The sequence below is a fragment of the Haplochromis burtoni genome, unplaced genomic scaffold, assembly GCF_018398535.1.
Source record: "Haplochromis burtoni strain Fernald_Lab_line unplaced genomic scaffold, NCSU_Asbu1 Contig_380, whole genome shotgun sequence".
NCBI lineage: Eukaryota > Metazoa > Chordata > Actinopteri > Cichliformes > Cichlidae > Haplochromis > Haplochromis burtoni.
Window position 1 is genome coordinate 40,052 of NW_024582741.1, and position 12,730 is coordinate 52,781.

The window sequence follows — 12,730 nt, forward strand, 5'->3', positions numbered from 1 at the left end:
AGTGATCGCCATGTTGGGGGTTTTGTGTGTGGGGTTACTTTTTTTTTTTTTTTTTTTTAATTTATTTTTTTTCCCCGTCAATTTTGCTTTCATTCTGTTTCTCCCAACAGGTCGTATCTACAAGTGTTTATTTACCGGCTCTGTGAGCTCTCTCCTTACCCTGCCATTAGATATGCTTTCAACGTAAGTGTCTGCTTTTGGTTTTGTGCCTCCTCTCACAAAGTCAAGCTGCGTTTGTTCTGTTGTGTACTTTGCTTTCTTTATGGCTTGCACAGTGTTGCTGTTTAAATCAGTGCGTCCCAACGCTTTTTATTTATTTTGTGTTCTTCTCATGTTCCTCACAGCCCTATCAGAAGAATGCATGGCATGTTTCACATTTCGTCATTTGGATTAGTTTGACCTGAATGTTGTTCATAAAACGTACCCTTTTCTTTTATTTCTCCTCTGTCTCTCAATCAAGCTGAACTACTGTCACTAGCAACTCTGAATAACCCAGAGATCATGGGAAACTATAAATTTCTGTTCCAGAAAGACTGTTACTTCTGAGTTTATCTCAGACTCCTTCCCTCCCACTGCACCAGAACCAGCTGATTTACACTTTATTTCTTTTCCTCATTCATAAAGTCGCTCTTTAAATGCAGGCTGCTGACAGTCTGTTAAAATTCAAAGATTCAGTCGTTAAATGATGTCAACAACATTTTTAAGGTGCAGATTCTGAACCCCAATATATTTTCCACTAAATCCCCTAAATCAGTCTCAGTTGGTCCAAGCGCCATCACAAGCTAAAATCCTATTTTGGCTTGTGATGACCTCTTCGTGGGCGCTGACATTTTCTCTGCTTTGTAGCGTGCATGCTAATTAGCTCTGCTGTGTGGTGCAGTGCTGCTCTTTTCCTCTCTGTTCACAGTGCTGCATCTTTGCTTGTTTTCAAACTTATGTGTAATTTTCATCCTCCAAATGTGTCCATCTACATGTCCATGAACAGACAGCAAATGTGGAACTGGTTTTGTCCAATGCAAACATTCTGCTCTGCAGTCCTCCAAAATCCCAACAACACAATATCTCGTCAGTGACGGTCAAATGTTTCTTTGTAATGGTTGCAAAATCTCATTAGTGGCAGAAATAGTGTTACTTAAATAATCTGAATGTTTTTTGAAAATTGATGCCATGTCTCCTTCTCACAGGCAAAACCTGCTTGCTGACTGCCTCCAAGGCTGTTTTGTGGTCACATGCACACTATGTGCCTTCATCAGCCTGGTGTGGCTCAGAGAGCAGATTGTGCATGGAGGCGCTCCTCAGTGGTTAGAGCAAAATCAACCCCCACTGGTCCCTAATCAGCCCAACGGCCCTGCACCAGCTAATCAGGTGAGTTTTGTTTGTTTTTGTTTTAATTAATTTTTTCATCCTCTTTAAATCGGAGCAAGAGTGGGGCTGATAAAGACTTCCTAAATTCTGTTAGCTTCCTGCTACAGTTTACCATTACTCTGACATGGTTGGCATAGCAACAGACTCATATCTGTAAAAGTTTGCTAGTTAACGCTCAAAACAGTTTCTAGTTAAAATCATACATTTTATAATCTCTGACAGCAGCAGACAGATTTGGCCAGAGGTGTTGTGTTTTCGGGTTGTACATGTGTCTCATTCTAACACAGTAGCCCGTTAATGATGTTCAAAGCTCCCTGTGAATATTTAATGTGATAACGATGGAGTGATGAATTAGGGCTGCTCAATTAATCGAATTTTAATCACGATTACGATCTGGGCTTTCAACGATCATTAAAAATGACTGAGCCGATTATTAGCCCCTCCCTCATTTATCCGCGACACCTTAAAGGCCGGTCCGTGAAAATATTGTCGGGCATAAACCGGTCCGTGGCGCAAAAAAGGTTGGAGACCGCTGATTAAGAGGACCCGAGGGAAGCTCGGAAAGCTAAGCAGAAGTTATTTGGAGAGTGACTGCCGTTGGTTGAAAAGAGAGTTTAAAAAAAAAAAACTTCAGTGGTGTTGCACACTATTTTATATTATTTTTTAAAGTCATTGTTAACCCTTTAAAGCCGGTCAGAGCAGCACGCTCCGTTTTGCGTAACTATTTTTAAATCCCTGTAGAACCTGAACCGTGTAAGCTAGCGCAATAATTTGTTTTGCATATGAAACCGGAGGAGTTGTACTTACATCTTATGCCATCAGCTTGTCCTCGGTCACGGTTTCGTTCCACATATAGCTTTGCAAAAATTGCATAAAAAGCGCTTGCAGGAACAAAAACATAATATTCCAGAAACACGCTTTGCCGTTCCTATCAGCTGTTCGTAACACTTCCCACAGTGAAATGATGCACATGCTGTTTTCTTTGCAAATTTGCATCATAGGATTGTTTTTTGTTTTTCCTGCAGTATATAAAAATTGCTGTATCTCCAAAATAAAACTATGAAGACACTCAAAATAAATTTCCTGTTGTTGTAAACTATTTTTTGCAACTTTATTGTATTTAAAGTTTTGAGGGATAAACCTCTTAAATTTCTCCAAGTAGAAATATATGTAAACAAAACAAAAGCGATTTTCAATTTTTTTTGTAGTTTATTGCACTTTTTTGCAATTTATGTAATTACTATGGACTTAATGCATACATATTATTAAAATATGGGCTATAACAGTTGTATTGATGTATAGCAACTTGAAATGCTCCCACAAATGGCACTACAGCATGTAAAAAAAAAAAAAAAGCTCTGGTGGACTTGGTTCTATAGTAGGTCTTAAAGGGTTAAATAAATATCGTCAAATAATCGTGATCTCAATTTCAGTGAAAATAATCGTGATTATCATTTTTGCCATAATCGAGCAGCCCTATGTGAATTCATTTTGCATCCCAAACATTAGTGGTCACATCTGGACAATGTGGATATAAACTCCATAGTGACCCCAAGACAGGAGTTTGATTAAAATACTTTCTGTTTTTCAAATACTGAGCTTACATAAGCACAAAATTACTTTATTAACTTTTAGCAGGTTTTATTAATGAACTGTCATGTCTTTCATTATATTCACAGGGTGTGGGCGGTCACGCTGCAGCCAATGCTCAGGATCCTGCAGATGCTGAAGCTGCCCAGAATCCTGCAGAGCTTGGTCCAGATGGGCTGGCGCCTGCTAACGTGCATGTAGCTGGCAACCATGATGAGGCAGAACTGGATGATGATGAGGACGATGATGATGATGAAGGGGAGGATGATGACGAGGAAGAAGAGGATGATGAAGGGAGGGATGAAGATGCTGCCGATGCCAATGATGGAGGACAAGGTAGGCGAGCTTTTTTCGGAACGTTATCTTTAATGTGTTTGTTTTAAACACTTGCTGTTCTGCTGTGGCACCGTTACTATTTCTTGACAGATGAGTGGTTCTGGACGTTTGTGGCTTTGAATCAGTAATGTTTGAAAAGCCTTCAGCACGACGTGTACTAAGTCTTACAAAGTCCTTGGAAGGCCTTTGGGTTTGGGTTATTTTTTTTGTTTTATTGTTGTTGTTTTTTGTAAGCTCTTATCTAAATAAATGGAGAGAGCCTCAGTATTGATTTTTGTGGTCACAGGGACATAAAAGCCGCAGACTAGATCTAATAAAACCAGCTTTAGATATTTGTCTTTGCCCTAAAGCTTCCAAATGGGTTTCTGTTTTGTTTTTTCTTTGCAGGTTATACTTCTGATACAGATCCTCACAGCTTCAGTAACCACTAAATCGAGGGTGTCAGCAAATTCAGCCTCTCTGCACTGAATAAATGCAAAGCTAATTTGCATTAGAGTTACAGTAAACTAGGAAAGTTTTTAAAAAATGTATTTGTTTACATGTTAACTACAATGGGGACTTGATGTGCCAACCTCTACTCCACATGTGTGTCAGAGAAACAACATGATTGGCTGTTTCCTTTTTCAGCTGCATGTTTGCTCTTTGAGGACAAGTCGGCACTTTTACTACTTCTCAAGCTGAATTCTGTTCAGTATCCTGAGTGCCTCGTAGCCACCTTTTTATCTTCATCATATTTTTAATACATGATGTGTCTGGATTACCTTTACTACACATGATGATGCACACTGGAGGGGTTTCCAAAAGCGTCTGGGTATGACTTTAAAGATAAAGTCCAGCCCTTCAGTACTATGTACTTGTGTAATAAGGGAAGGAAGAGGGTTCACTGCTGCTGTTGTTGTTTCTTAGTGTTTCTCTGGTCTGTGTTCTCCTTTGCAGAAGATTTGAACTGGAATGCACTGGAGTGGGACCGAGCAGCAGAGGAGCTGACCTGGGAGAGGGTAGGAATCTATTCTTCTTCTGTTTTCTGCTCCGTAAAGCCACGTGACTGAAACTACATCTGTTAAGGGCTGTTTTAGTAGTGTGTATGTATGTATGTTATATGTATGTATGTATGTATTATATATGTATGTATGTATATATATGTATATATATATTGTATATATGTATGTATATATATATGTATATGTATATATATATGTATATATGTATGTATATATATATGTATATATGTAGTTATATATATGTATATATGTATGTATATATATATATATATGTATATATATGTGTGTATGTGTATATATGTGTGTATATGTGTATATATGTTGTGTGTATATGTGTATATATGTATGTGTTATATGTGTATATATGTATTGTGTATATGTGATATGTGTATATATGTATATGTGTATATGTGTGTGTGTGTGTGTGTGTGTGTATGTGTGTATGTGTGTCAATCTCTCTCAATATTGAACCATTCGATACAGTGCTTTTGGTTTGGTACGCATATGTATCGAACAATACAAAATTTTTATTTATTTTATCAACTTTTCTTCTGACGATGCTGTCTGTGTTGAGCGCTCAGTGGATCTGTGTTCGACTACTCCGCCTAGCTGCACTGTCGAGTGCAGATCCACTGAGCGCAGCGCAAGCTAGCAAGACATAACTTAAGCTCTGTTGCAACATGGCAACTGCCTCAACGCTACCCGAAATTGAACCTCCCCCACCCTCATTCAGATCTGGCGTTTGGAACTATCTTGGTTTTCATGTGAAGCATGACCCTGAAGGTAAGCGCGTCATGGACAAAAGTAAAACAGTATGTCGGATGTGCCACGCAATGCTCAATTACATTGGTGGGAACTAGTGCGTTAGCGCAGTTAGCTCGTTAACGTGGTGACGCCATCCAGCCCCCACCCACTGGGTGGTCCGCGATAACTTGTTAATGGAGATTTGCCGCGTTATGGCGTTAGTGTCATTTTAATCGAGATTAACGCTGACAGCACTAGTGGGAACACAAGAATATGACTGCACATTTACGCCTGACATCATCCTAGTGCAAAGACAAGTGGAAGCAGACAAAAACAACAAGCACGCATGCTACAAACTTTACCCGAGTCATTTAGACAGCCGTTAGCACATGATTCTCCTTATGGGGACCTGATATGTTTAATATGCTGCTGAGAATATAGCCCAGAAGAAGCGTATAGTATAGCTTTTATTTTGGAAAGAGCCATTTCTCTGTAATAAACTCTCTTTTCCAAAGATGAGTGATTTCTCGATCAGATAGATTTATTTTTTATTACCGTATTTCCCGGACTACAGAGCGCACCTGAATATTAGCCGCACAAGCTAAAATCAGGGGAAAATCCTGTTTTGTACATACATTAGCCGCACCTGACTAAAAGCCGCAGGTGTTTCAATGTTGACTTATCATATGTAAGAGAATATGCACAAAGGGAATTGTCAGGAAAGAGATCGGCTGTTTGGAGACATCACTTTTATTAATATTTTGAAAAACAAGTTATGGGTACATATTTGCATAACTTTTTAGGTATATGTACAAGTACCGGTAATTACAAGTACAAAACATGTACTGTGCTTCATAAATGAGTAACAAATGTAGTACATAACAATAACCTACAGCACACCAGAAAAATAGATTCGGCCTACCTTTTAGGCTCAGGTGCAGTGACACGGCTTTAACAAGAAGAAAAGTCAGTCATTCACCACCATCTTTCTCTTCTTCCTGCGCACTAAAACCACCAAAGTCCTCTCCTCCAGTGTCGGAAACGAACAGGCTCAGGATGGCTTCGTCATCCACTCTCCTTCTCTCCTTCGTTGTCACTTTCAAAACCAAAGAAATCCTCATTGTCAGTGTCAGAGTCGAACACCCTCAGAAGGGCCGTGGCGGTGTCCTCCTCTCCATCATGCAGCAGTCCAGCCCTTCGAAATCCGTTGGTGATCGTGGATGTTTTCACACTTTTCCACGCTGTCAGAATCCAAGGTGGAGTTGAGCATAACTTGCTTTTTGCAAGTTTATCGCCGCTCATCATCCACGCCTCCCGCTGAACGCGTAGTGCTACTTTGAAGTTTGTTTTTCGCGCTACTCGTACGGCCACTACGTACGCCACTACGTACGCCACTACGTACGCCACTACGTACGCCACTACGTTGCCTGGCGGACGGACATGTGACCAACATACCACTCTTGAACCCCGATCCTTCCGCCAGGCAACGTAGTGCCGTACAACAGCGGAACAAACAAAACAAATCCGCTCATGGACAATCCATAGAAAAGCCGCACCTGACTAAAAGCCGCAGGGTTCAAAGCTTGTGCAAAAAGTAGCGGCTTATAGCCCGACAATTACGGTACTTTGTTGTTTCAGCAAGATTAAATTTACAAACTGTACTTTTGAGTTAAAATATATATTTATAAATTTAATAAATGACAAATTAAAAAGGTATGAACATTGTTTTGTATTGGAAAAAATATCGAACCGTGACACCAAAGAATCGAACTGAACCGTGAATTTTGTGTATCGTTGCACCCCTACCTGAATGTGTTAAATGGTGACTCTAACGAGTACTTTGTACTATGTTCTAGATGCTGGGGCTGGATGGTTCCCTAGTTTTCTTGGTAATTCTACATCTTTCTTTCATATTTACATTTCTGACACTATTTTATGCACTGTTTAAAATGTTCTCTGCCAAAATTAGTCATTCAGTGTAGATTGATGATTGATTCATTGTTTGTTTTTCAAACCACTTTAAAGCCTTTAAAATCACTAAAAATAATACAGAATAATGCGTAGCCACCTGATCTTGTTGGAAGGTGTTCAGGATGATGGAGCTGACTTGATCTGTAGCAGTTGCTTTTAAAAGTTTGAAATAATAGTTTAACTGAATTTCAAAATAAACCTTTTCATAAAGTGAAAGCTGGAGTTCTGTTGTGTGTCCTCTATAGGAACATGTGTTTTGGGTGGTGTCTCTCAACACACTCTTCATTCTGGTCTTTGGTGAGTCCCAGTATGTTTGAGTAATGTGATTATGATGAGTACATTATGAGAGAGTCATGGGTTCACTTCTAATACACCCTCTGTATTTCTCTCTAGCATTTTGCCCATATCACATTGGTCACTTCTCAGTGGTTGGACTTGGTTTTGAAGACTATGTAAGTGCTTAGGACACACGTGTACACTTAGAACACTGTACTGTACCATGAGTTTGACCTACACTAATGGAATTTCTTGTGTTTGGTTGTAGCTCAAAGCCTCACACTTTCACGGCCTTATCACCACCATACTGGGGTACATCCTCCTGGCTGGAGTCCTTATTGTCTGCCATGTATCCTTGACCTAATACAAGTATTTGAATCTTACACACTAAGAGTGTAGTTGATTTATCACTTGGTAATGTTTGCTACAAGGACAATTTGTCCAGTTTTTATTAAATATTTTTGCTATAAGTTCTTAACTTATCCACTTATTTAAATCCTCATCAAATGTATTGTCCTATAAGATGAATATAATCTAACTTCTACATACTATAGGGTAACTACAAATCCTGATGAACGTCGTATATTTTTGGATATATGCGACCTAAAATGTCACAAAATGGGGAGGTGGGGGGGGTATTATTTAGCTACAGTAGGACTTCTGTGAATATCTGGAGAGGTTTTTGGTCTTAAGGCCATCTTTTAAGCACAGTCCTAAAAAACCTTAAGAGAAACTATTGATCATCTTTAGCTTGAAGCTGTTTGTATCTCAGATGAGGCTTTGTTTCATAGTGCTGATTAAGAAGTGCAGGTTGTCAAACTTTCTGTGAGTCCTTAACTGCCCCTCTTTTAGGCCCTGGCTTCATTAGTGAAGTTTCAGAGGTCCAGACGCCTGCTGGGTGTCTGCTACATTGTTGTCAAGGTAAAATAGAGCGCTGCAGCACTCTGTGTTGGTTTTTGTTTTCTGTTTGTCTAAATAGCAAAGCTTTCAGCTGAAACAATAATTAGTGAAATTATGATTACTTGTAAACGGAAGCTAAATTGCAAGTGTTTTCTATGTTGCAGGTGTCCCTACTGGTTGCCATGGAGATAGGCTTGTTCCCACTTATTTGCGGCTGGTGGCTCGACATTTGTTCACTGGTAAGACAAACATGCAGAGTTAGCTCAGCTCATCCTGTTGATACAGTCGCATGCTGGCTTTTAATGACTAGCCAAACACACTGATTGCATCACAATGACGGCATGTGCAGCAACTTGATCAAGAAGGAAAAACAATGTTAAATTGTGAAATGCTCAGAATGCTACAATTCCTAAAAACTGCTTTATAGCTGGTCACATTTAAAACACCTTTGTCTTCATCTATTGAAGGAGATGTTTGATGCCACTCTGAAGGACAGGGAGCAGAGCTTTGACTCTGCTCCTGGCACCACCATGTTCCTCCACTGGCTGGTCGGTATGGTCTACGTCTTCTACTTTGCCTCCTTCATCCTTTTGCTCAGAGAGGCAAGTGGATTGTTACGGACAGTGACATGGAAAACTCTCAAACAATGTTTTCTGAAAAAATTAGATTTCCCTCATGCTGTGTGCAGGTGCTCCGGCCAGGTGTGCTGTGGTTCTTGAGGAACCTGAACGATCCAGACTTTAACCCAGTCCAAGAGATGATCCACCTGCCCATCTATAGACACCTGCGGAGGTTCATACTCTCTGTGGTCAGTCAAACATTCTCCAGTTTACATTTAACCTGAAGCGTGACTGAACACCAACCAATCGCAGCAGATGGCCCCACCCTTCCTGAGCCTGGTTCTGCTGGAGGTTTCTTCCTGTTAAAAGGGAGTTTTTCCTTCCCACTGTCGCCAAAGTGCTTGCTTATAGCGGGTCATATGATTCTTGGGTTTTTCTCTGTATTATTGTAGGGTCTGCTTTATAATATAAAGCGCCTTGAGGCGACTGTTGTTGTGATTTGGCGCTATTTAAATTGAATTGAACAATAATCAGATTTACATTTAGTCTCTGAAAAAAGAAGAAATGTGTATGAGCGCATATACAAGCATAGGAATGGCTAGATAAATATTTGCTGTAGGGAAATGAAAACAAAGTACTTTGTACAATTTTTTTTTTTTTTAAGTTTTTGAGATTTCTGCCTCCCTGCCATCTTAATACTGTGAAGTTGAGTGGACTCTTGTTTGTTGGATAATATGTTATTTTGCTTTTAACATCACCCCTCTGAACACACAGATTACATGGAAAAATAGCCAACATCAGAGGTGTTATTTTTAACCCATGTCTATTCTGTCAGTTGACATTGTACTTATCAGAAGCAACTCTGTCTCTCTCCATCTGTTTTTGAATATTCACTTTTCTTTACTGCCACAGCTCTGATGCACACACAGATGCATTCAGTTCAGCTCTTTAGATCAATTTCAGCCCAATTCCTGTCAGACTAATTCATTCAAGTTAGCAGATTGTTTCTTTTCTCAGTGCTTTGAGCAAATTAAATTTGGATTTATTTCCGTTGCATTTATGGAAATAAATATTCTCTTGATCTGCACAAATAAACCAGCCATTCAAAGTTTTCAAACCTTTCAGGGTTTAGGAAGTGTAGCAATTTAAAAAAACAAACAAAAAAAAAACGATACAAGGTTGATTATTTCCACTATTTCACATACAGGTTTATTCCAGAAAAGCATAACTAATGCAGCGATGAAGCTGTGGCATACTTCTTGGCTTTACCTCAAAGAGGATAATCTTTTTACTGAGATGACGCAGACCGGGCATTGCTTACTACAGCATCATATTAATTCTAATGACACTTTTAATGAACGTGTATAGACACATACACCTGGTTATGACACACAACATGACTTCATTTATAGAGAGCTGCTCTTCTTTTACTGTTAGCACACATCAACTTGTTAAAATATTAGGAAAGTGTGTGGCGTAGCAGGCACTTAGTTATCGGAGCACATTTTGTAAGCTGCTAATGTCGTGTAAACATGTCAGGCAGTGTTGTACATGGTAGTCCTGACATTTTTCTCTCTGTAGGAATTGTACAAATTAGTAAGAGACTCACAGGAACTGAGATTCAGAGTTTACACTTTAAACTCAAAAATAATGTCAGTCTGTTGAATGCCTGACTTTTAAATCTGTTTACTGTATCCATTAATCTCAACACTCCTAATGTTTGGTTGAACTGACCCGGCAATCAAACTGTCATAAGATGTTTTCTCATAAGACATTTGTGCACACTTGAATGCCCTTTTTTCTTTTTTTCTTTTTTTTTGTTAAATGATCCATCATCCATTCTGAAATTTGATGATTTAACGGTGTTGTTGACTTACATATGTATATCTGTGTGTGTGCACATTTTCAGGTGGTGTTTGGCTCCATTGTTCTCCTGATGCTTTGGCTTCCTATAAGAATCATCAAGCTGCTGTTCCCAAACTTTCTTCCCTACAATGTCATGCTTTATAGGTACAGAGTAAACATTTGAAATTCTGAAAACTATTGATGACCCCAAACTGCAGAGTTTACGTTTGTTTTTGTTTTTTTGTTTTTTTTTCCCAAGTCACTGTAAAAAGACCCCTGGGTGCTACTTGCAGTCAGTCAACAATGTTCTGTTCTGTATACCAAATATTCTAACAGCTAAATGTTATTACAATAACGCTTTTGATCTGATAAATGTCATTGTTTTAAATGTCTGTGAAGGTTCTCAGTCATCCAGGTCATCGTTTAAAATGTACTGTGATGATCTTAATGACTGTAGTCTAATCATAATGGATACGATAATGAGTCGGTCTGAATTGAGGAGCAGTGTCTAGTTTTCATGTTATGTTAGACGTCTGTGATGAAAACTGTAGAGTTTAGTTATAACTACAGTTCCTATTTTGATTAACTATATTAAAGAAACCGTATAATCCAGTTACATTTTCAAGAACATGATTTGGGATCTAGCGCTTGACATAATTTAAAATACACATTATCTTTGTCTTTAAAGCACTTAAACTGTGGAAATGGGAAATCTGTAGAAAATGAACTGCTCAAAGGTCGTGATGTGTACATTGTGACGTGAAACGAGTTTGGTTTGTGTTCTTCCTCTGCAGTGACGCCCCGGTCAGTGAGCTGTCGTTGGAGCTGCTGCTGCTTCAGGTGGTTCTGCCAGCACTGTTGGAGCAGGGCCACACTCGCCAGTGGCTCAAGCGCCTCATCCACGCCTGGACATTCACAGCTGGATATGTGCTGTAGGCTGGAGATGCACACACTCGCACACACTGCCAATTTAAATCTGAAGCATTTAAGCACCAATTTGACTTTTTATGATGACCTTTGGCTGTGGTAATTTGGAGAAATGAAACAACGAGACATACAAAGAGACCATGGTGTGTGTTAGTTTTTGTCTTCAGTCTCATACACTGTAATAAAAGACTGCATTTGCTCAAATGGCTCTCCCACAGTGATCTTCACTCCTACCTGCTGGGAGACCATGAAGAAGATGACAACCAACAAAATAACCATCCTGGTCGCGTTAACAACAACCGGATCCCGGGCCTCGGGGAAGGGCTTCACGCTGCCCATCAGGCCATTCTGCAGCAGGGTGGCCCCGTTGGTTTCCAGCCGTACCACCGGCCCATCAACTTCCCCATGAAGGTGGGTGCTCATCTCAAGAGTCCTGTCACTTTTGAAGCCTCTGCTCATATTGAATGTTAACCGTTTTGTGTTTCCTCTTGTTCAGATCATTCTGTTGGTTGTCTTCATGTGTGTCACACTGTTATTAGCAAGTCTGATCTGCCTCACACTGCCAGGTAAGATGCAAGCAGGCAAATTATCTCGTGTACATCAGCGGTCCCCAACCTTTTTTACGCCACGGACCGGTTTTAAGATAAGATAAGATAACCTTTATTAGTCCCACACGTGGGAAATTTATGCCCAACAATATTTTCATGGACCGGCCTTTAAGGTGTCGCGGATAAATACAACAAAATAAAACTAGTACCGTTACCGAAAAAAAGGTTTATTCATAACACACGTGAGAAGACCCAGGAAAACAGAGTAAACGATAACAAAATAACGCTGAAAACAGATTTAAAAACCCTGAAAACTATACATTTCACACCTGAGCCTCAACTCTCGCGGCCCGGTACCAAACGACTCGCATACCGGTCCGAGGCCCGGTGGTTGGGGACCGCTGGTGTACATGATGTCTCCTGGCCCTAGCTTTCAGCTAGTGTGTGTGTGTGTGTGTGTGTGTGTGGGGGGGTTTTGGTTTCACCATTTTTTTTTTTTCTCCTCACAGCCTCACTTTCAGTCACCAGATCTTTAAATGACCTCTCTGTTGCTTCCATTCCTTATTTATTGACCCATTAATAATACCAGCTTACATCTTACTCTTGATTATGAAAGAAAAATAATTGAAACCTATCAAAATGATTTAAAGAAATTGCTTACTAGAAT

At 39.7% G+C, this 12,730-nt stretch overlaps 1 protein-coding gene across 1 annotated transcript in view; it reads left to right on the forward strand.

The window, feature by feature from the left end:
• The window catches only part of LOC102312386 (E3 ubiquitin-protein ligase MARCHF6), a 24,495-nt gene that overhangs the window by 3,063 nt on the left and 8,702 nt on the right, over nucleotides 1-12,730 (forward strand). The window contains exons 5-20 of the mRNA XM_014340574.2: nucleotides 111-183; nucleotides 1,185-1,365; nucleotides 3,045-3,291; nucleotides 4,228-4,289; nucleotides 6,893-6,925; nucleotides 7,253-7,304; nucleotides 7,401-7,459; nucleotides 7,552-7,632; nucleotides 8,136-8,204; nucleotides 8,348-8,422; nucleotides 8,651-8,785; nucleotides 8,872-8,991; nucleotides 10,653-10,753; nucleotides 11,383-11,520; nucleotides 11,734-11,926; nucleotides 12,012-12,081. Coding sequence (XP_014196060.1) covers nucleotides 111-183; nucleotides 1,185-1,365; nucleotides 3,045-3,291; nucleotides 4,228-4,289; nucleotides 6,893-6,925; nucleotides 7,253-7,304; nucleotides 7,401-7,459; nucleotides 7,552-7,632; nucleotides 8,136-8,204; nucleotides 8,348-8,422; nucleotides 8,651-8,785; nucleotides 8,872-8,991; nucleotides 10,653-10,753; nucleotides 11,383-11,520; nucleotides 11,734-11,926; nucleotides 12,012-12,081 — 1,689 coding nt within the window. The remainder of the gene's footprint in view (nucleotides 1-110; nucleotides 184-1,184; nucleotides 1,366-3,044; nucleotides 3,292-4,227; nucleotides 4,290-6,892; nucleotides 6,926-7,252; nucleotides 7,305-7,400; nucleotides 7,460-7,551; nucleotides 7,633-8,135; nucleotides 8,205-8,347; nucleotides 8,423-8,650; nucleotides 8,786-8,871; nucleotides 8,992-10,652; nucleotides 10,754-11,382; nucleotides 11,521-11,733; nucleotides 11,927-12,011; nucleotides 12,082-12,730) is intronic.